The 24,927-nt window shown below is 36.1% G+C and overlaps 1 protein-coding gene across 2 annotated transcripts; it reads right to left on the reverse strand.

Moving 5' to 3' along the window:
• Positions 1 to 2,787: 2,787 nt before the first annotated feature.
• Positions 2,788 to 17,529, reverse strand: GIMD1 (GIMAP family P-loop NTPase domain containing 1). 2 transcript variants are annotated; one of them, XM_019738885.3, is made up of 3 exons: positions 17,415 to 17,529; positions 15,756 to 16,150; positions 5,104 to 6,765 (listed from the first exon to the last, which is right to left on the reverse strand). In XM_019738885.3, the coding sequence occupies exons 2-3, from the start codon at positions 16,146 to 16,148 to the stop codon at positions 6,505 to 6,507; spliced, it is 654 nt and encodes a 217-aa protein (XP_019594444.2). In that variant the 5' UTR covers positions 16,149 to 16,150; positions 17,415 to 17,529; the 3' UTR covers positions 5,104 to 6,504. The 2 variants fall into 2 exon arrangements, with proteins under 2 accessions (XP_074178820.1, XP_019594444.2); XM_074322719.2 differs by lacking the exon at positions 17,415 to 17,529 and having other exon boundaries at positions 2,788 to 6,765; positions 15,756 to 16,175.
• Between the last annotated feature and the right edge of the window lie 7,398 nt (positions 17,530 to 24,927).

Genomic DNA, 24,927 nt, shown 5'->3' on the forward strand with positions numbered 1-24,927 from the left:
ATTCTGTCTCATTTGTATTGCTGGGATCAGGGAGCTTACGGAGTCAACAACAAAAATGGCATTGTTAGTGAACCTGGCGTAACTCTTCTGCCTTTTGAATGGTAGTCGGCTCTTTGAGGATTTTAACAGTAGGAGATAGTGTTAGGTCACACAGGCTAAACAGTTGGTGCCTCTTGACATCTATTTATGTATTGCAAAGGAAACCAGAACAAAAAGCTGACCGTCCCCCAAGATACTTTCTCATGAAGGTTGGCCCACTATTATACATGAATATTGGGAGTACTAACTTTTCTTATATTTAGAAATCCCATGTTTTCTTGTGAGATGAAGTCATTTTCAGGATATGCCGATTTTAATATAAAATTGGAAATTTTTTTCCTTCTTTGCTTTTACTAAGAACATTAAGTACGTTACAGTTACAAGAACTTTAAATGCTCACCAAGTGGATAATTGGTTGTTGCTTTTTAAAATTATGTAAATTCCCACTTAAAATATTTACAAAATATTCAAAGTAACTCATGGAAGTTTAATAGGAAGCATGTCAGCAAGATAGAAGGTGTGAATAGGGCCTCATAGGGCAACATTAGTGAGTTTAACCAGGTCCCAGTGCCTGGATCTTAGCTTTGCAGGTCCAAAAACCTGCATTTATAGATGCTAAGAAATCCATGGAGCCTAGTAGTATTAGATTTGAGGCCAGATTACCTAGTAATTTTGATTGCTGGCTATACAATTTAACTGCCTGTGTGACTTGGGGCAACTCTTCAGCCTTTATATATTTTACTTCCCTCATCTGGAAGATGGATATAATAACGGTACTTGCCTTGTACACTTGTGAAGATTGTGTGGGTTAGTACCCATAGAGTACTTAACACAATGCCTGGAATGTAGTAGGTGTATATCATGTTGATAGGCGTTTATGATAGGGATGTTCCTTTCCTACCTATTTCCATCCCCTTTCCTGGTATCATATTTCCTGAGAAGTTGAATTCTTGTTGAGAAGATTAGTTTGTGTATATGAAATGAACAGAGCATCTTAAGGATACTTCATAGGCTGTGACCCTGTCTTTCAGCAGAGCTGATTATTCCTCTATACCAGATGTGGTATCTTTCCCTCGCTAGAGATGTTCATTACTGAAACTTTCTCTTCCCTCCATGAACTCCCATGGCAATACATTTTTTAGATATTAAATGCTGGCCATCCCTGCTCATTGATGCCCTTTCAATGGTTTAATATTATTGATAAAGTTTCAAATGTTTTTGCAATGTTTTTTTAGACTAGGAAGGAAGGTAGTGTTTTTAACTATTGTGTTTAACATAAATAGATGTAATCATATTTTCAGGTTCTTGGTGGGTGACGGAGCACCTCACTAGTACTTATAATAAGGGCATTAAAGAGGCACGCATATACCTCACGTTTCCAGAGAAATTGTATCTTGTACCTTTAAGAATATAAAAATATCAGAAGTGCACAATATTAGCTGTGTACTTTACATAAATTGTGACACAAGTCCTAGTTCTAAGTTCTGTGCAATGATAAAACAAATTGTATTGCCAAGGTACCAAATGAAAACTAGGGAGGCAAATTAATGTAACTCAACTAACAATAATATTGCAAATCGCTGTTGCGTTGAGAAAGCTTTCCCTCTAAAATTTTAGTTAAGGAATAACTATGCCCTTCTCTAACAAAGGTTACTGTCTACTGTTATGAATATCTGTCCACTGTCATGAATTTCATTATAGAATTATTAAGATATTTAATGTTTTATAGCTAACAAATTACTTTCATATGTCTTACCAACGTCTTAACTCCCTGGAGGTAGACCAGCCATTTTACCTGAAAGAAGCACCAGAAAAGTTAAATGCCAGTGCTAAGAGGCATAACTAGCTGAAACCTAGATCTTCCAATTCTTACTAATTCTGTGCTCTTCTCCATTACAATACCCTTTGTTCCATATCAGTTAAATAGTAACATGGTTTATTTTACTTAAATGAGAGTTAAACATTTGTTTATACTGTAGGGAAGGATAGTAATAAGTGAAAAAACCTAAGCTCTAGTAATTCATGAAAGGAGATTCAGGTAGCTCCTTTAGTAGAGTAGTTAAGAGATTCTAAGGGGAGCCATGAGGTCTTTAAATACTCCTTTGGAATGGTTACAAAAAATTATCATTTTTTCCTTTTTGTACTGAAGTTCTTGGGAAGAATTATTTGGCAAAACCAGGCTGCTGCTGCTAGCAGCAGTTGCCTTTCTAAAGACCCAAGTGCCTTGATTCTTTGAGGTTGTTTAATCACTGTTGCTGTACTGACAGTTCATCGCAAAACCACCTGTGAGGGAAGTCACCAAGTTCCAGTTAGATAGATAGGTAGGTGATAGATAGATAGATAGATAGATAGATAGATAGATAGATAGATAGATAGATAGATAGATAGATACGTACGTACATACAAACATACATACATACATACATACATAGATAACTTTTAACCAGGAACAACCCTTTACACTTACACTACTACTTGGATGATAACCCTAAAATTTGCAACAATGATGAAGAAGATAAGATGATTGCTGATGGCTAATAGGCCTCAAAAACTGGATCTTTTTCAAATACCAACTTGTTGGAATGGAAAAGTTAGTGACATGCTTGCTTTTTGCACATTTTACAGTTGAGGTTTTTTCCTTTAGGTAAGTCTTAGCAGAGATAATTCATAGAAGTATAACACCAAAAATTTTGGAGAAAGAACCCAAAACAACGAAATAATTGAAGATTTGAAAGTGAGCCATCTGGAATTTCAGAGTGTGAATTAATTATTGTATATTGTATTTTTTCATCCTTAGGTATTCCCCTGTTTCTTTGTTTTCCTCCTCCTGCCTTACTCCCACCCCTCTCCTAACACACACTATTCCCAGTTCTCTGGATTTTCGAGTAAAATATGTGTGTCAGTGTTATTTTATATCTTCATCAGCATCATTTCCTATCTGGCAGGCTGTTATCCTTAGCAACGGCCGCAAAAACAAGCCTGGGGCTCAATAATTGCAAGAAAAGAAATAAACCATTTTAATGAAGGAGCTAACTGCTCTTCTTGCCTTTCCCATTGTGACATATGCCTACAGAATTGTTCAAATAGCAATTATTAATGTCTGCTTATTGCTACAATGGCATTTACATGATGACTTCATGTGAAGCCTGATCTGACAAAGTTTTACATTTGTTTTTGTAAATTGCTTCATTAGAATATCATATATCCCAGTAGAGAAATGCCTTAATATATGTATCCATTAACTTTTCAGCCCTAACATTACATATTTGGCTGATACTTGTTAATTTAAAACCTACTTAGCTTTTCACACCTGGGGAATTTGGAAAGAACGGTGCATGAGTCATCCAGAATCAACACAAAAATTTGATTTCTCTTTGAAAAAGATTAATGAAAAATGCAAACTAAAAGTCATTTACTGTAAGTTTAGCAAAAGAATGATTTTGGTAGAAACAACTTTTTCATAACCTTCAGTTTTCACATTTTCTCTCAAAACAGCACATACACTGAAAACAAAAATTTCAGATGCCTGTGAAAAGAGACTTATTTCTTAAAGTTTGAGTGAGAATCTGGGAAATAGTAATGCCACTTAAAACATTAGCCTTTTCTAAAAGAATTTTGATATGCCTAAGGAAGTCTGAGATTGCTAGTTGAGGTACTATAGCTAGAAAAAAACAACCTGGTTAGGGTCAGACCTGACAGTGTTAGTGGTGAATCACTAATGCTCCAAGATGGTATGTGCTTGATGAGACGCTAACCCCAGCTGCACACATATATCAAGTAGGCTTCCCCTCTTTAATATTCAAAACTTTCAAATATAAAGTTTAGTAGAGATTTTTGTCTTCCAGGTGAGAATAGCATACAGATGGAATATCTGGAGGGACACGAGGAAAGATTGAAACTCATAGATTAATGGAAAAGGTGGCAGGATACCAAAGGTGAACTTTCTGGACATTTATTTTACCTAGAGCTAATTCTGGTCACATGGGTCTTTTGTTGCAAGTTGTAATTATCTTCAATAATAGTTTATTCAATGGATCCACATACTATCATCCAGAAAAAGCTGAACAACCCAGCGTCAGGTGGAGCACAGCACAAGATGTTCACTTCAGTGCCTCACCATTATATTATGATTCAACTATTTCATTACCAGCTATCAAATCATTTTCCTATGTCCGCTGATTATAAGTGAGGAGCTAGGATGGCGTAATGGTGCGTGGAAGAGCATATTTGGAATTTAATGCTTCTTGGATACTATGCTAGAATTCAGAGTATATTAGGAAAATACACTAACCAGAAAGATGAGGGAAGATGAAGAGAAAACTGGTGAGAAATGGACTTTCTAATATTTGTATATTAAGTTAAAAGAGATAATGATAAACTATCAAGTGTGCTCAATGCAAATGGTAAAAGAGGACTTTTGAAACAGACGGGGCAATATGTAAGGGGAAGTCTTGAATTAGTTAAAACTATCTCAGCAAAAACTAGTAATATGGGGAAAGGAAAGGCATTCCAAAGACCTCTTCCCTAGGGAGGATGGGGGAAGGAGAAAGAAAAGGATAGGGAGGAGATTATAGTGTTCTTACAGTCTTATTTTAATGGTTGAGGGAATGATGCAATGGAGAGTGAAAGTGCTTGGTTAGAGAAATAGTTATTACCTTGTTATCAAATAGTGGAGAAGTATGTACTTGATTTCTGAATTCAGGAAGAAGGGAATACTCCTTAATGGGTGGAAATTAAAGTAGAACTTCCAAATATCAAGGAGAAAAATTAATAGCAACTTTATAAAATCAAAACTAAAGAAAAGTAAGAAATACAGTAATATAAAATAAATAATAGATATAAAGTAATATGGAGAAACATTCTGTATGCTTTCCTGGGAGGATTTAATATCACAAAATGTCATTTGTCACAAAAACACACTACAAGAGAATTTTTTGTGAAATTAGAAAAAAAAGATCTGAAAGTATATATAAAAATGAATGTCTGAGAGTAGCCAGAAAAACTTGGGGAAAAAAACAAGTGAAACTTAATTCTCCTAGATACCAAACAATGACATAAAACCACTTTAATTCTGGTATTTACAGTAATATTAATAAAATTGTTAATGGGAAAAAATTAAGAATCTAGAATAGATCCAGGAATAAAGGAGATATATATCTATATATCTACTTACCTACCTACCTACCTCAGTCGCTACCTTCAGTAGGAAAAAAATGAATTATTTAACAAATACAGCAAATACAACTGGTGACACATCTGAAAGGAAATGAAACAAACCTTATCTCGTATCGTGTAGAGAAATATGTGACAATGAGAAAATTCACAAATTTAGTTTGAACAAAGTTAAAGGATAAATAATAGAATTGAAAAGCATTGCATTGTGAAGGACAGATAGAGGGCTAATGTTTGTAATATACATAAAGCTCTTCTAATTTGCCAAGCAGGAAGTGTTGAAGAAAAAAAATGACACTTGTTAAGATGGTAAGGCAGACTTCATGGTAATTCAGGTCCATTGATACAGGTATAGGAACCACTGCAATGGGATTTTGCTGTGGGGAGAGGAATTGAGCCCAACTCCGAATACAGGATGGGCAAGTGGGAATGGATAGCCCAGGAGCAGGATGGGGATCTGTGGATAGAAAATTACTAAGAGGAAGCATCAGGGTCAGGAGGAGCCTGGCTGAACCCGCCTAATGTGATCTTTGCCAAAGACAGGCCAAGGTGATCAGACATTACCTGGGGGATAATAAAGGGTGAGGAACCTGATCAGAAAAAGGATGGTGGAGGATTCTGGTCAAACTGGGTTCTTGCTAAAACTACATTTTACAAGGCACAAATTGGCCTAGGAGAAGTTCTAGGAGGCTGTCTAAAAGCTTTAGTCAAGCAAAGATCTTTGTGAGAAGTAATCCAATAGAAAAATGATAAAAGACAACGAATGGGAAGAGGCATTTCACAGAAGAGCAAATCTAAATGACCAAATGCTTATAAAAAGATGCTCCAATTCAGTAGTAGTCTGGGAAATGAACATTAAGGCAACAGTAAGATAATGACTTTACATTTATCAAACTGGTGTTAGCAATAGATGTTTAAAATCGTAACACCAACTAATGACATGAATATAGGAAAAGGTATTCAAACGTTGAAAATCAAGTTTGTTACAACATTTATGGACATGTACTCATGTTTGGCTTTCTTTTTTCAACTTTGTGTTTGGGCAATTCATTGATATTGTTAAGTGCAGTTGTAGCTTCTTCATTCTCATCACCGTACAACATTCCGTTGTGTGAATAGACAGTTTACTTACCCATTCTACAGTTAATAGACCTTAGTATAATTTTGAAAGTGTACCAGTGTATACTCTCATTTGCAGGATACAGAAATACTTGTGGTCCATTCTAACAAAGGTACTTTTGAAACCATGTTTCTGACATTAAAACTCAATGCCCTTTTCCTTTTATGTAAATTTTATTTAAAGGTAAGAACTTGATAACGGTTTTCTCTTATAAATTCCATAAGTCTTGCTAAGATTTTTATTCTTTGTTCATTAAGTGAGGTTCCTTTTTTATACTGGAAAATATATCTGTGCTGAACGGAACTTAGGAGGGTTAGCAGTGTATCAGAAGCCTCATGTAAGTATTCGTCTTCACTGAACCCAGCCTCTTCTATTTTTTCTGCATGGGTAAAAAGAATGGCGGTATAATTCTTCCAACCTTGTCCCAGAAGTTCCTAAAAGAGAGAAGAAGTTAAATGGCTATTTTTCTCGGACTATATTCATACTCCAAAGCCAGTAAGGGAGTTACTATGGTCTAACATAAGCAATCAACAGATCTGTATGTCATGTTTCTGACAGCTGATAGATGTACCATGTTTCCCTGAAAATAAGACCTAGCCGGACAATCAGTGTTAATGCAATCTTTTGGAGCAAAAATTAGTATAAGACCCAGTCTTATTTTACTATAACACTGGGTCTTATCTAACATAATATAATATAATGTAATATAATAATATACTACTCGGTCTTATATTAATTTTTGCTCCAAAATCCACATTAGAGCTAATTGTCTGGCTAGGTCTTATTTTCAGGGAAACACGGTAATGGGAAGTGAAGATGGGGTCAAATAATGTAAACAAATGGAGAGAGATGTGTGGGCTTTCTATAAAAAAAGGCTTTAGTTCTTCATTTTGATTGACTATTATAACTTAGGAATACACAACCTCAAAACTGCATATTATCAATGCTGCATATGATACACAGGAGTCTCCTTTTACCTGCTGTTTCACTTTCCGCGGTTTCAGTTACCTGCGGTCAACCCTGGTCCCAAAAGATCTACGTAATTCACCTCATTTATTACATCACATAGGCATTGCATCATCTCACATCATCACAAGAAGGGTGAGTACAGTCCAATATGGTGTTTTGTAAGAAATGACATTCACATTAACTTTTATTTTTTTATTATTGTTAATTTCTTACTGTGCCTAATTTACAAATTAAACTCTCATAGGTATACATGTATAGGGAAAAACATAGTATATGTAGGGTTCGGTACTGTTGTGGTTTCAGGCATCGACTGGGGGTCTTGGAACATACCCCCATGGATAAAGGGGGCTCTTGTATTTACATTTACAACATTCAACAGTCACTCATATTTACCTGTCCACCTGAATCTGTTAGAACCACTTAAATTCTTTAAGTTAAAGAACCTTGACCAAGGGAATTGTTGCATCTTTTTTTTTGTTGGAATGTTGTGTTATCAATAAAAGCATCTTCTAAGGATTTATAATTACATAATCTGGTTATAATCTATTAATCAGATGACATGTAATGGAAAATCTAAGATCAAAATACATTTGGTGATTTGGAACAACTACAAAATATTACTGTGATTCGCATCCTCTTCACATGCTTAGAATCAAACAATTCATCGGATGACTTCTTCTAATGTGGTTGAAAAACACAGAAGACTGGTGTTCCTTTGTTTAGTAATATGTGGAAGTTGGTTATGTAATAAATTCTTGTTTGATTAGTGAAAATAAGCAGATATAAAGCAGAAGTAACAGCATGTGGCAAATTGTTCATGCAATATGAAAGGCATCTAGAAATAACCATGTAACTTTTTGGATATTTCCAAAGTTATATGAAATCATGACAATATGACAGTAAAATAACATTTTCTTCATTCCAAACACTGCCATTACCAAAATATTTCCAAAGCCACTGCAGTTTATAATAGCAAGAAAAATATAAAATGCTTAGGAATAAAACGATGACCTCCCATAATCAGAAGAAAGAAAGAAGGGGAGATCAACTAATATTTAGTGCCAGATGTTATGATAAGCACTTTACATCTTTCTTTTGAAGCTCAACATAATGCTTTGTGTTATGCTTCATTATCTCCATTATGATATGGAGAAACTGACGTATAGACAAGTTAGCACAAATCCATAGAGAGGTATTAGCACAAATTCTGTTTTTAAGAAAAACTTGAAAAAATTGAAAGACAGTTTGGGAAATGTCTTTGTATGTATATCAATGTATATATAAAGGATATATGGTTAGTATTTATAATATAGAAAAACGTAAAAATAGAGAAAAGGAGAGAGGGAGGAAGGAAGGAAGAATCAGGGTATGTAAATTTAATATTAAAATACGGGAATTATGGGACAATATATTTAAAATTAGAAACATCTTGAGACTGTGGTTACCAATTATAACTCTTAATACAGTCTGGCTTTTATCAGAGTTATTTATTTACATATCCATCTCTATAATGTGACCGTGAGCTCTTTGAAGGTAAGGTCTGTGTCTTCATATATTCGATCAAACTCTCATATTCAATTGTAAACTCCCAATATCTTTTATATTAATTTGGAATTTAGACCCTCACCATCATCTCACATAGAAGGTTTAGGGTTTTATTTACTTTATTACTCTTCAGTTTTAAAGCTTAATCTTTGGTACACAAAATTGTACTCTACTATAAAGCTCCTATTTTTTTTCTCTGTAGTTCATTATCATGGATTTGCCTATAGTGTGCACTTTCTATTTTGTGTTCAGAGGGACTCTGTCAAAGAATAGGTCCAGAATTTTTCCTCATATCTCTTCAAAATTTGGCTGCCTGTGCCATAGAATAATTGTATATTTCGTTCTAAAAATGCTCTGCTTTCAAGAAAATCTAAATTGAAGTTTCAAGATCTGTACGTGGGAATGATTATTTTAACAGAAAGATTCTAAACTTTACAAAAGAATTTTTCAGAGATACGTTGGCATATTCTTATGTGCCTTTAAAACATAAATTAGCAAAATTTTAACCCAAGTTTTGAAGAACATAGCTCTTGTGTAAATCTAAGTAAATGTGTAATATCAACATCACATTTTACCTAATAACATAGCAAAATTAGCAGACGTCTTCAGAGTTTGTCATCTATTCAGTATATAGTAACATGTCTCTCCATGGAAGAGAGTGAGAGGGTTGTTGCAGATGTAATAGGTTAAGATAAGGTCATAGGGTGGCCTCTAATCTGTTACGATTGGTGTCCTTGTAAAACACATTTGGGCAAAAACAAGCATACAGGGAGAATGCCATGTGAAACAAGATAGCCATCTATTGGCCAAGGAGAGAATCCTTGGACAGCTAAATCCCTCACTCACAACCCCCAGAAGGGACTAACCTAACTAACATCTATTTTGTATTCCCGGCCTTCAAAACAGAAAGAATAAATTTCTGTAGCTTAAGCCATCAATCAAGTAGTACGTACTTATGGCAGCCTTAGCAAATTAATATAGATGGCTGAAAAACTTAATGAAGTTAAGATAAATAGATCTAGGTGCTAGGAATAAAATGATTCCTGGTCCATTTACATAAGAATCACTTTTGATGCTTGCTAAAAATGCATCAGAATCTTTACGATGGAACCTGGGAATTTGAATTTTAAAAAGCACGCCAGCAGATTTATTCTTTCTGCAAATAATTATTGAGGGTCTACTTTGTTTCAGGGACACAGTGGAATCAGACAGATACATGTCCTGCTTATATCAAGTGGAGATTCTTCTGTATTAACACCTAGAGCTGAGGAAGACAGACAGAAAAAAAAATTTTCAATTTGTTGTAATTGCAAGTGTTGTGCTAGAAAATATATTGGCGCTATAGGGGCAGACATTTAGCCCCGTTTGGGGTGGGAGTGGGAAGTGAGAATAAAGGGAGAAATCAGGAAAGTTTGTCACATGTGATGATGCTTTGAGCATAAGAATTAACAAGAGAATTATCAGGCAATAAAGACATACCAAGCAAGAGAGTGAGCATTATAGGGGTTTATATAGTATTGGGATTTTCTTTCTGTCCAGCTACTGATGTTTCTTCATTCTTTATAAGTTTCTCAAATTTGAGCTACATCTGATATTCACCCAGTACATTATTGATGTGTTCATATTGCATAATATTGAAACATGACAGACAAGTTAACAAATAGTGACTGCCCTTAACCTCTTGAGTGCTACCCCAAAATCCACACTCTCAGTATTGGTTTATGCATGGACAATATTTGCCATTAAATATTTTCAGAACATCACTATAATAAAAATGTGTGCAAACAAATTGTTTGACTCAAGTGGTCCTTCCCTGAATTATATATTACAACAGAATTCTTCTCTTACTAGGTTAGTACTTGCTGCATTAAATGATATAACTTTCACAGTATGTCTTTCTTTAGTTCCTGGTTTTCTGCCCTGTAACAGTAACATGTTCCCTACGTGTCTCCAACATATACTTTAATATGATTCAGGAATAATGAGTTAAAGCACCTAAGGATAATAGATTTGCAAGCTCAACACCACTTATGAGTCCATATGTTCAGCCGTTGGGAAGTTTTTACATGTTGATAATTATTTATGAAATCATGCTCATGTCCTGAACTGTGAGAGAAATTGCACTTTTGAATTACTGCCCAAAATAGAAGAGAGTGGTTGATTTAGCTTATAATCTTTAGATTGATTTTTGGCCGGAAAATAGTTGAATATTTGAAAGTAGTGTCGCTTGGTGTATAGTCATCATGTTAGTGGCCAAACGTGTTCTCTACGGACCCAGGGAAACAATCGCAGTTGATTGATACCTCACATAAAAATCCAAGAGCAAGATAAGTTAATGTAAGTTATCTGGTGTTAATAATTTAAATATAGTACTAAGCTAGATGGAAAATTTACAATCAATCATGAATTGTTTGGTTTCAGACTGCTAATGGGTATGAGTCCATCTAGTCCTTTTGGGACAACTAGTTAGGATATAAACTTTGTTTTCCAGGAATTATGTTCATTTTCCCAGGACCTCACCAGCCCTGCCCCATTTGTTTGTGGTTGATGAAATCATAGCATCTGGACTTTTTAGGGGGAAACTTTAAAAAAAGCCAACTATTACATCAACTGAGAAAAAAAAAAGTTATCATGGAACAGGAGGACAGTAAGGACCATTCTTTATAGTTTATGCTATTCCCTTACTCTCATCACACTTAAAACGCCACATTTTCCTTCTCAGAGAGCCAAAGCTGAATTTGATAAGACCTCGTTAGTCAAATTCAGAGAATTTTCAACCTTTGAGATTATTTGTCCAAATTACCTTATTTTACAAATGATGATATTGAAGCCTTGCAATGTGAAGTGGCTCGGCCAAAGCCACATGGCTGGCTGTTGGCAGGCCTGGCCTGTAGCATAGGTCCCTGGCCTGCCAGGCCCATGTCCTTCCCACTAACTTGGGGCTTCTCAGTTTAGCTTTACTAAGCCAGTGAATTTTCTTCCCAGAGTTTTTTTCTAAATAAGGAAGTTCTTATAAATCAGGGCGATGGAAGTTTGATTTCACTCTTAACTTTCTTCTGAAGCCTGGCAAAATAGTCCAAAAGAAGTCTACAAATAATATGTCCTAATTTTAGGATAAGACAAATTCTAACAATAAAATAATCATGACCATAGCAAATATTGATTGTACACTTGCCATGTGCCAGTGCCTGAGTTAATTTACTATTATGTGAATATGACATTAATCCCAAAAGTAACCCAGTAGACACTATTATCTTTCCCAATTTACCAATGAAGAGATTGAAATTACATGCCCAAAGTCACAAGGCAAGTAAGCAGCTAAACAGGAACTTGAACACAGGTATAACTTACTCCAGAACCCATGCTCTTAACCTCTGTAATTGTTGCTTGTATGTAATATGTTGCTCATATCTAGTAGTTCATTTGAATGGTACTCAGCACAATCTGGGTAGTGATGGCAATAAAAACCATAGTCATTTTCTGTGAACCCACTGTGAACCTACTGTAAGCTCAGGCATGATGACAAGCACATTATATTTACTCAATACAACCCTCAGAACTCTTTGCATAGGTAAAATTATCTCCATTTTATAAGTGAGGAACCGAAGCCGAGAAAGTCTTAGTAACATTTATAGTCATATACCTAGAATTATACAGCAAGGCTTATTTTTCAACTAAATTCTATCAAACAACTATGAGAAAGCTGATGACCTTTGTTTAATATTTTGCAGACCTTGCATTGGCTTTTCTAAGCCTTTTGATACCCGTCCACCTATAACATCAACAGTCGAGTTGTTCATTCTAAATAATAAAAAAAAAATACATGTTTGAGGCCTGATTGTATACAGGAACAACACCTGATACCCTGATAGTGGGAAGAACGTGGATTTGAGTCAATTCCCGATTCAGTCCCTAATGTTGTTTGGCTGTGTGCTAGCACTTTCCTTAAGGTGGCATTATATCTGCCCTGATCCATTATTTGTGGATTTTTTTGAACATTCAAATGTTACTCAGATAACATTCAGATGAATCATTTCCTTTTCCTCCCCCAATTTTGGAGAGACTCTTCACTGTCATCTCTACCATTTTGCTGTAAATTAATTAAAGTCCTAGCCTAAATAAAAAGTGAACATTTAGAGAAGTGTTTCAGTTATCACAGCTGACATCATGTAATGCCTCTGTAAAATATTAGAGCACAAATTGAGAGAGATATTTAAAAGGACAGCTGGGAGGTACAGGAAACAAGGGGTCACTTCTCAAGCATGGACTTTACAGACGTCTTCTATGGCACACATCTGTACCCCCAGAAAAGGGGAAAGGAAAGAGGTGAAGGCAGACGTTCTGTTCGCCATTTTGCATGAGCCAGGAAAAAAAAAATCCAGGGTGTGTCTGAAACAAGAGGACCTTAACAACTCTTTGCTCCTTCCTAACAGCTGTGGGTCCTGTTGAATATTTAGACGTTCTGCAGCTGCTCCCAATCTGTGAGCACATCCAGATGGCTGCCACCAATATCCGAGGCACCTTCAGGAAGAAGGTCATAAACAGCCAGTCTGTGCTTACTAAGGTGATGTTCAACCAAAGAGCATGGTGAAGCCCAAAATAGGACTGCAGTGTCCCCAGGGGTAGTGAGCCCCTCAGTGTTACTAAGTATTGGCTGCTGCGTTCTCCTGGGAGAGAACTTATTTACTCTCAAAAAACATATAAGGCATCTGAGTTTGGCCCTAGCTCGTCTCCTCTCTGCCTTCAACTCCTGAATTGGACACTACTTAAGGAAGGCAGCCATAAGAGAAAGCTGTGTGTCAGACGCCATTTTTAAAAGATCATAGATATATAGGAATCAAATTCACTTCTATAAAAAAATATCGGGATTGTAAAATTGTTCTATATCCTAAAACTGGAAAAATCTATTTTCAAAGTGTATGTCTTTTAAATACCCTTTTTGGCTCAGCATAGGACTAGCACAGAGAAAAATTGGGAGACATATGGAAAGAGTCAAGTTAGTTTGAGAAATATTTGTTTATGCGTTTACTGAATTTACTGAACTACATCCATCTATAGCTTAAACTAAATGTTTACTATCAGCTTCAAATGAGTTTTAAAAACTATTTAAAAATTACACTGATGGAAAACTGCAGATTTCTCACCAGAAATATTGTTTGAAATGCCAGGCTTTAATAGTTTGGGGAGGTTTATGGGTTTTCTTAGATTCCACATTGTTTCTTAATTGCAATCATCTTCTCTTTTTCTTTGCCTTTGTACAGCATGTCCTTGATTTTTCAAGAGTTGATGAGGATTATTTTTCATATACTTGTCACCCTAATTTTTTCCACTAGTTTCTTGTGATTACACATATGGCTTGTTTTTTGTTTTTCTCTGTGTTGTTTTTTTTTCCCCATTTTTAGAAACATGCACAGTTACTGAAAAATAAAACGCGTGTCATTTAAAACAATCTTATGCCTTTACTACTTAAAGAGAAAAATACCTTTCTTTAAAGCAAAGTATGCTGTCCTTCTAAGTGAAACAGATCCCACATCAGCATGATTAGAGACTAGACCAAAAACAGAGTAGCATTTAGAAAAATTCTTCTTCAGTGAAAAATGTCTACTATCTATTCTCCTTGTAGTTTACCTATGGAGCTTCTAGTAGAAATGAGTTCTCTGAGCTCAGTGACTTAATGAGGCTACTGAGTAATACTGGTCACATCGAGCACTTAAATTTGGGTGGCCCCAGACTAGAGAATCAAGAAATTGAACAGAATGGAGCAGATCAATGAGTAGTTTCCAGGAACTGGTGGTGGTATATGGGCCTTGCTCATGTATGTATACATACTATATGCAGGTATTACTCCCTCCATCTCCTAGCTGGGGCCATATCCAGGACCTTTGCCCTCTCCCCATCTTTCTTAGACTGGCTGAATAAGCCTCCAACTTAGGGACTTAGAATAAATGAACAAACAACAGGGATGGACCACTCAACAAAGATGACATGTATCATTCAGGCTCACTCTGAGGTTCCTGTGGTTTTCTCATGGTTGGAATGGATCAGTTACTGACCCTACAGACGAGGCAAGCAAAGCATCTGAAATTCCTGATTTCTTTCCTATAAATAAAGCTGAGATCTCTCCTCACTGTTTCCCATGATGGAAGTCTCAGTGGAGTCTCCTTTCCCCCTAGTCACACATTACACTGCATTGGCACTTAAAGCATTGTCTTATATTTGTCTCTTCTAGACTCTAAGCGTTTTGAGGGCAGGGTCATATTATTCTCAATCATGAAGGTGTGTGCAGGTACTTTTTACCGTGGTCAATGACTGAATCAGTGAATGAACACCTATTTGTTGGTGAACTGTAAGAGCTTTTCTTCTTGATGTTGAATGGATGCAAGTCAGTATTTTACTTCAGTGTTTCTGAAACTTGACTGCTTTTAAGAAATACGTGGAAAGTTTATGCAAATGCAGATATGTAGGCTTCACTCTTAAAGTGCAGATTCATCCAAGTCCTACTGTAGGTTTCAATAGGACTTGGATGAATCTGCACTTTTAAAAAGTCCAATTGATTCTGATGCCGATAGTCTGGGGACCACATTTACAAACTTATTCAGGCTCACGGTTCTTAGGAGTTTGAAACTTAGTTAACCTCTGAAGTTTAGTGCCTCATTTCTTTTTTTCTTTTTCAGTGACCCAATTGTAAAATTGAATGACTGAATTCCTCTAAAGAAATTTGTAAAAATGATTCAGATTCTTGGTGGGAAAATCAAGTAATTTTTACCAACTATTGCTATGTGACTGACACTTGTTTCAGATGACTTGTTTTAAATGTGCTTTAAACATGAAAAATTTTAAGCAGTTTTTTCAGAATAATGTCCTCCAAATGGGCATGACAGCACTCATGTCATTGCCATTTTTGTATTACCTGGATCAGCCGCACTGGGGATGATATCTCCTCTCCGCAGAGAGGCACGTCTGCTCTCTGCACCAGCAGTGCGAGATGGAGACCTTCTTGCCCAAAGTGCCGTGCCAGGGCCTCCTTGACCGTCTGTTTCACATGGTCCTCGCTCAGCCTGCTGTGTGGACAACCTGGAGTGTCCAACACCTGGACCTGCAGGGTGACCTCTTGCCCCGCTCGACGCATGAAGCCATGGAGGTGAGAACTGCGGCCCAGACTGCAATCTTTGGTCACAGAACCTGGAGCAAAGCTGCTGTGGAAGTCAGTGCTTCCCAGAAGAATGTTCCCAGCAGAACTTTTTCCACTCTGAGTCAGGCCAAACAGGGCCAAGTTGATGATCATCTTGTTGGAGTCCGTCATGGCTGTTGGTAAACAAAAGCTCAGCATAAGCATGTGGGCTTCGAAGTTCACCCCATGAAAAGCTTCTTACCTGGTCTGGAGCGTTCTAGGCATTACCTGTAATCTGTTTTCCCCTTGCAGTGACCAAAGCATGGAGGAGTGTTTCACTAACGTGGAGACACCCCAGTGACAGAGGGGAGATTGAAATAATATCTCTAGTTGCAATGGGAGAGGAGAGAGAAGTCTGATACAGATAAGGAAGGGAGGAAGAAGCAAGAATTGCAGGAAAATGAGGGGCAGGGGGGGACAAATTACGTGAAGATAATGTAAACCATGTTTAGGAGGAATATGGTAAATCATCAGTGTGGTAGGTGAGTTGGTTTAGGAATGGGTGCTGAGCTTCCAGAGTTCAAAGCTAGCAGCAGTATTTCAAAATTATTCTCTCTTGGCAAAGTAAGAACAGAACAGTGGGAGAAACAGCCCTTCCTGCATTTTAAACAATGTCTCCCACCTCCCCGTCTTTACACTGCTTCAATACACAAGTGGCATCTGCAAAAAATCATCTTGCCTGATTTCCTGAGTGCTTCTCTTCTCTAAAACATGAATAATGTTAAAGAAGACTTCTGTTTCCGTTTACTTTTTTTTTTAATAACCAGGCAACATTCTGATGCAAATGAGAACTACTTGTAATTTGTTTTGAAATAATTATTAAATCATCTCCATGGCACACCACGGTAAAGAATTAAGTCCAGGATATTGTGCAGCTCAGGAGGGAGGAGAGCCTTGGGAGACTCTATGCCATTCACAATACCCCTGAATTGTAGTCAGTCTTTTGTGCAAAGCATAAGCCCCTTCGAGCAGTATAAGGTCATCGATCATTTTCATTAGATCAATTAGACAGTGCTACTGGCCAATTGCTAAAAGTGCTCAACTGCTGATTGAGAAACAAAGACATGTAATACTGCATATTTGTTATTTTTCCTTATAACTTGTACTTTTATTATATAGATGCATGTACCTCTGGCCTTTCTTGTCCTCTAATGTCCCTCACCCCAGTATCCCTAGACCCTAACATGAACACCTTGAAGGAGCCTCACACCCCCATACAAAAATAACTCATTTTCGGGGTCGCTCAAGGTGACCCCAGCTCACCCACCTAATTCAGCTGTGTCAGTTGTACCTTAGTCACTCAGATTTTGTTTTGTTTTGTTTTTAATCCTGACTCGGATGCGTGATTGAAAAAATAATAATTATGGACTCCCAATCCATTTGCTGTATGTTACATACCTTTTCCAATGTTAAAAATTCTTTTTCCACAAAAGACTTCCCTCAAGCTGGTGCAGTTGTTCTTTAGTACGAACTTTAGCCTTTTGATGTCATTGTACCACTCTGGGACTGACACTGTATGTTATTTTATTTAGTTAATCTGTTACCAGAATCCTCTCTGTAAATGATTAGTTGTCTTTCTCTGATCAGCACTTAGTTTTTTATGTCACTTGACAGACCTGTAATTTCAATAAGTACTTCCTTAAACTTCTATTTCCAGGATTAAATTCTTTGTTTCAGGGCACAGTTAATAGATAACGATTTATGTTTCAGGGCATTGTTAATAGGTAACAATTTATAGCATAAAGTAATGCAATATTGGCAATAGTCTCATTTTTCCCGTTGTAATTGATGAACATCTTATCACTACTTCATGGAAAGTTTCAACAAATAGATATGTAATATACGTGAAATAAATATATTGACTTCATAATAATATTTAGTTCATAAATTCAAAAATTCTCTAAGAAAACTCTCTTGGTAATTTCCATGCAATCTAAATGTATGATCTTAATTGATGTAATCACTAGCGTGAATAAACAAGCACACCCAGTTTCTATACCAATTAATGATAGTACATTTATGGAGTACAATTAACTATAACTTGAAGCCAAATAAATTTTGCTTAAAAAAGAGGGTTTTATTTTGTTATTGAAAGCTTAAACTTGATTTGTTTTCCACTTCTTAGTATATAACCCATACTTTCCAAAATACTTTCTTGTGTGTAAGATGTAAACACCTTCATATGGTTATATTCTGGTTCATCTTCTCCTGTACCTCTCAAAAAGTCTGTGAAGTATGCATTTCTGCGTGAAGGAGTCTTGGAGACATCTGGAATGCCTTATGATTTCATGAGCAGAAAGTTAAAAAGTCATCTTCGTGTGTGGATATGATAAGGAAAACACGAACTGGATTCATTCATCTGACAAACACATTTGGCTTTTTTGAATGAAGCAGAAAGGAACTTCCCCCAGGTGGCAGTAGCAGCCTGTTTCCTAAGAAGCGATTTGAACCAGAATGTATTTTCATTTTCTTCGTCAAACCACAAACTGACGTCTTCAACTAGGCAGTCTATATCAACATATATTAATTATGTGGAAGATTTTTTGAATGAAGACAAAACTAAACCTTCTTTCCTGTTCCTTCTAGAAAGTGGCACATGTAGAATGTTCTTAGTTTTTAAACCCTCCACTTTGAAATCAGTTTAAATCATTTGCTAAATGCAACAGTTGACTCTCCAGAAAGTAAGGTTCAGAGTTCATATGTGTAGTCAAAATTCCAATGAGACTGCAAAATTTTAAAATAATTTCCAAGAGGTTTAATGGAGATTTTAGATCTGAGTCTGCTTAGAGGTCGTACAGAAGGGTACTCTATTAATATTAGATGATATCAAATGATGTTTATTTTTTTAATCAGCGTGAAAAAAACAACCTGAAAAATTACCTCACTCTTTTCAGTAACTTGGCTAAATATAATGTAGCAAGGATAAAGCTGTAACGTTAACAGCTGGTTCCAGGATTTCTCTGAGAAAGGGAACTGTCTCTGCTTGAGGAAATAGTTTGATTAGCAATTTAAGGTGGAATGGGGATTCTGAAAACATGAGCCAAACTCACAAAAAGTGATTGCCAAACTGCTGGGAGTGGGGGAAGGGCCAAGAAAAGAGAAGGGGAGATCAGGATATATAAAGGAGGGAGGGAGAGAGGAGAGAGGGGAGAGGAGTCAGGAGAGGAGAAGAAGTGGCAGGAGGAGATCTCCCACTTGTGAAAATGGCTAAGGGACTATGTTAGAGCAGAGATCACTAATGTTCAGTTTTAAGTTCTTTGCATTTCTCGGATCTAAAGTCTGCCATGTTCACAGTTATCTTACGTGAAGGTGATTTTTATTTTTGTTTTTAGATGTTGTTAGCATTTCACTTGACAGAAATTAATGAAAAGACCTGAGGTCCACCTAGGTTAGTGCAGGACAGGGAACACAAAAGTTGGAGATTGTGAAATGACTTCTGAACTGAATTCAGGAGAGGCAGGGGGTTGAAGCTAGAAGAACCGTAGTCCCTAGGAGCTTACAAGACTCTTTGGGAGGATTTCAGACTTTTCATAATATATGAAATTAGATATGTGGTAAGGGGACTCTAGCTGACTGAGTAACAATTATGTTTCAAATTACACACACACACAAACACACACACACACACACACACACAAACACACAGTATTAGTTTACTAGGTGCCATAACACAGTATCATAGACTGAGTAACTTAAACAACAGAAATTAATTTTCTCATAATTCTGGAGGCTGGAATTCGGAGATCAGGTGTCAGTGGGATTGGTTTCTCCTGAGGCCTTTCTCCTTGGTTTGGGAATTGCCATCGTCTTCCTATGTCTTCACATGGTCTTCCCTCTACAGAGAAAACCATTTGTCTGTGTCCAAATTTCCTCTTATAAGGACACCAGTCATATTGGATTAGGGCCCAACCTAATGACCTCATTTTAGCTCAATTATCTCTTGAAAGGCTTTATCTCCAAATACAGTCACATTCTGAGGTACCGGGGGTTAGAACTTCAGCATGAATTTTGGAGGGACACAATTCAGCCCAAAGCACACATTGATGGGTGTTACGCATATATGTATACATATAAAAATTATATAAACTATATGTCACTCAGTAAAACTCTCTATACTCCATAAAATTGAGATTTAATTTAGTATAAATAGTTCTTGAATTAACAGCAATTTGATTTAAAAGTACTACCACAGTTTTAGACAAATTCCAACTTGCATTGGCTTGAACTGTGACCCCCTTGCTCATATGTTATCTATTCGTAATAAATAAGACCCTTAGAGTAAAAACCAGATCCATATTTATAATGTCTAAATGACATTAACCTTGGCCAACACTGCTCCAAGTAGAGGGAAACAATCATAAGCTGGTTAAAGTTGATGGTGATTTGATTGACTCAGTCTGAGGTGGTCGTAGAATAAGACATCAGATCTCACCTTTCAAAATATTTTAGAGAACACTGGTCAGTAGGTTAAACTTGGGGGACAGATGGTCCTAATTTGAAGGCAGTTTAAAGGTTCTTGGAGCAATAAATAATGCCCATGTCTGGGCAGGAATATTGATGGAAATAGGAGAGCTTCACTCCAAACTTGGCTGGTTTCATATTTTAAAGACTACCAACCCCATCCCCACACAGGAACATTTAGGATGTTTCTGTTTGATGTGGCTGGGTTTCCGTTTTTTTGTTTTTTTTTTACTATTTACCAGCTTGTTCACTATTTTGTTTTCCTTCTGAGTATTTCTAATTAATTTCTTAGAATTATAAATGAAATACGTCTATTTCAAAGCATTTAGGAAATTCAGAAAAGAACAGAGAGGAAAATAGAATCATTCTTAAAACCTTTCTATCCTGGGGCCCATGGGACAGTGTCTCCTCTTGGTGTCTGACACAGTAAGTACATTTCTTTTCCAAACTACTCATTTCCTCTCCCTATTTACTCCTGCTCTTTAAGAACCACTACAGTCATGAGAGGCATTACTAATGGGATTATATTGAGCATATGAATTGTGTCAAGTCAAGAGTAATTGTTGACAAACAGGATATGGTATTTTGCTAAGGCACTGCATTCAATTTTCTAAGATTTATTTACAACGTTAGCAACTTTATTAATAGTGAGATTGGTTTATAGCTTTCTCTTTTTATCCTATATTTGTTAGGTTTTCAGATCAGGAATATGCTAACCTCTTAAAATGAATTAGGAAAATGTCTGTCTTTTATTGCGCTCTGTTATAACACCTTGACAATTAATACATCCCTAGAAAGTTTGAAGAAACTTTCAGGAAAACAGCTAAGCCCAGAAACTTTCTGGAAGTCATTCTAGAACAACTTTGAAAATTTCTGTCATGGTCATTGGACTCTTGTGTCAATTTTGGTGATTTATAGTATAATCAATATATAATTTACCCATATTTTAAATTGTTTAAAGTATAATTACCTCTATTTCTGGCACTAGACCCCCCTTCTTGTTTTGAGATGGCTTATATATTGGGATTGGCTTTGTATAATTAGTAAATGTTTGTGTGGGCATGCACATGTGTGTATGCAATTAATTTTTGTACTTTTATCGTTTGAAGTGGATTTCCATGAACATAAACAAAATTTATAATCTGATGCCTCTATAATGTAATGATTTGACTTACAAAACTAAACTTTTGGTCACCTAATCTGTGCCAGTCATTGACCAACAACTCTGAGCCATCATTGAAGAAATGCGTATAGTCTTGAAAGCAAGAGAAAAATCAGTGAAGTTTTAATTTTATACTTACTAAAGGAAATTGAATGTTGATGAAAAATGTCAGCACAACAAATGCTTACTGTAGTTTCTCAAAATTTGTCAAATGATCTCAAAGCTCCCAAGCCTTATTCCTGACAAAGTTATGCTAAATTTTATTCCTCTCATTTAGTTCCTGTTTGATAAAAGACCTTTTTTATTTACTTTTGAGAAATAAGATAAAGTATAATACAAAATGCCATCGAAGATATATAAAAATAATTTCATATGTCAAAGATTTTATATGTTTTATTCCTCTTACCTACAAAATAACATGCACTCAACCTGCATGGATACATATATTTTATTAGCCAAATGGCAGAAGTGAGAGTCTCATAATGATTACTAAAGCTATTAACCCCTTATCCTCTGAGACAAGATACTAGGCTGGCTTCAACTTCTCAGAGACTCTAGTTATGTCATGTACATTATTCAATTTCAAACATTTCTGAATTATAAATCCTTCTAATAGTGTCCTGGGAAGTTTTAGAAACTTCCTTTATCGTGGTATGAAGTATCATGAATGCCATGAATGGTAGTTAGAAGATTCCCCACTTGATTCCTCCTAGACTTGATGCCACAAAATCTTCCAGTGTATGGGAAACAGGTTTTTCTTTCTTTTTTTTCACAGTAATTGAGAATCTCGAGTTAATAAAAATAGACTCTGCATAATAATAACTGTAACTTACCTAATATATTTATAATCTTCTTAAGAACCTAGTTTTTCTTTTCTAAGAAAATATAATCTTTTTTTCCCCCTAGCAATAGTTAGTATGGAACTAACTTCCCAGATACTGTCACTAGAATTTGCTGATACCAAAATGTCTGAAACCCAGGAACCAACAAAAGATACTACTAATTAGTGAAAGGTCAAAAAATCCTCCAACTCCCTTAATATTTTTCCATTCAATATTGAGGTTGTGTGTGTGTGTGTGTGTGTGTGTGTGTGTGTGTGTGTGTGTGTGTGTTTTGTTTGCCCAGTGAAAGACTGTAACCATCAACTAAGCTATGCAAAAGACATCATTTGTGATAATAGGAAAATTTTATCAGGCTCCTATTAGTGTCAGCTACATGGGTGTTACACTCGTATTAAATTCAGGTCTTGAGTGTTTTCAGGGGATACAATATCAGATGGCAAAGCTCTACCACTAACAGCCATTTATTTAACTTTAAAAGATAAAACATCAGAGCACTAAATGTACTTCTGTGGCCTGAAACAGGAATTTGAGATTTCCAAATTCCTAACAATACTGAGGAGTGACAAAAATACTGACAAAAGGCTAATCAAATTAATATGATTCATTGTAGATTTCTATACCATGCAAATTCCTAAGAACACATTGCAGGAAGGTGGTTAGTGATGCATAAAAGGAAACCTGAGTTTTGTGTTTGTGTATGTGTACGTGCAATGTTACGTACAAGTTCAGCGTACTGAGGAAGCTAAGACTTTGTAGAACATGTACTAGGCATTGTTTATTAACTCATACAAAACCTCTGAGGTGGGTAGTATTGTTAACACTATTTTAAAGGACTCTGATGCACAGAGAGCTTAAGCAATTTGCTCATGGTCATGTAGTTGGTAAATGGCAGAGCTGGGGTTACTTTTTTTTTTTTTTTCAGAGTGCAATTGTTGGTACTCATCTGCTTAACCAGTTGCTATTTTCATTTCAACTGCAGCACTTGGCCAGAACAATAGGGTTGTATGCCAGAGTGTAGAGAAGGGACACTGGGAGGAAGCAAAGGGACATTGGGGAGTACAGTTTACCAGTATATATAAACTGGTACTTTGTTTTTATGCTTCTTTCCCTAAAAATGTTTTGGGAAAACATTGAAAATATAAAATCAAGAAATAGTGAATTTTATACATGATGTAATACAGAATTATATACCTGAAACCTACTGAAACTTTACTAACCATTGCCACCCCAATAAACTTTAATTAAAAAAAAAAAAGAAAGAAAGAAAAGAAATAGTGGATTTGCTAAAGGAAAAGTTAAAGTTATCCAAAGTTAGTTGAATTTTGTCAATAATGTGCTTTGCTTCTGTTTGGGGCCTAATCTTGTTTGATCGAAGTAGGCCATTTTAATCACAAAGACTCCTCTCAAAATCCCAACTCTGAAAACAAAAATAGTAACAAGAATGGTAGCAGCTATATTTTATGGGCAATTACTGTGAAGCAGGCATGTGCTAAGTGCTTTATGTGAATTTTTTCATGTAATCCTCGTAACAAAGTCTGTATTGACACAATTATTATCACTTTCCTAGTGAAGAAACTGAGACTCAGGAGAGGAATCCTCCCAAGGCCACACAGCTTAGAAGTAGCAGAGGGGGAATTCCAACACAGGTCTACCTGAGTCCAGAGACCTTATGCTTACATATTATATCATAAAATGAATATAAAAATAAAAGGAAAATATTAAGTGCTCTGCACAATTCTTTTGCTTATGTTCTGCTTAATTCTGGTCATACCCAATAGCTATCATAAATAACCGTGTTGTTAAAACCTTATAGTGACCTGGTATTGTACCTCTGTGATCATGGCCCTACACAGTACATCACATCCTGTTTGTCAGCCTAGTCGCCACAGAAATTAACAAGCATGATTTAAAAGTCAGAGGCAGAGAAGGCAAGAGAGTGGGTGGTTGGTTTTAAAAATGGCTCTCAGGTGCTCACCACATGAGCTAAGTGCAAAAAAGACAAATGCTAAGGTCGATACGTTGTGTGGTCTCTGAGAGATGAGGTCAGTAATGTAACACTGTAGTGGGAAATTTTGAAAAGAGACATATGATATTTACATAATTCCTAAAAGGTGGAATTAAATGGGTCTGGATAAGAGCCACTATCTGTGCCAAGCATGATTATATGAAATTGAAGTCATTGCTTTACAGTATTGCTATAAAATTGCTAGGCTAAAAAACAAACTGTAGCCCCACAGTATTTGGAGACATTCATCTGAAACATATTGTTGTAAGCTTAGATGTGGTGGAAGAGTTGAATTTGTTCTTCTGGCCAATTTGGGAAGGTATACAGGATATTACAAAATAGAATAAAGATCATGTTTACATAGTCCAATAGTAAGCCTAATTTGGCAAAAGAAATGGCAAGAAGTAGACTGCATATGTAAATGGCCCAAGGTGGTCCTTT

Source organism: Rhinolophus sinicus, chromosome 1 (genome assembly GCF_057876585.1).
Source record: "Rhinolophus sinicus isolate RSI-liver-muscle chromosome 1, RSI-T2T, whole genome shotgun sequence".
NCBI lineage: Eukaryota > Metazoa > Chordata > Mammalia > Chiroptera > Rhinolophidae > Rhinolophus > Rhinolophus sinicus.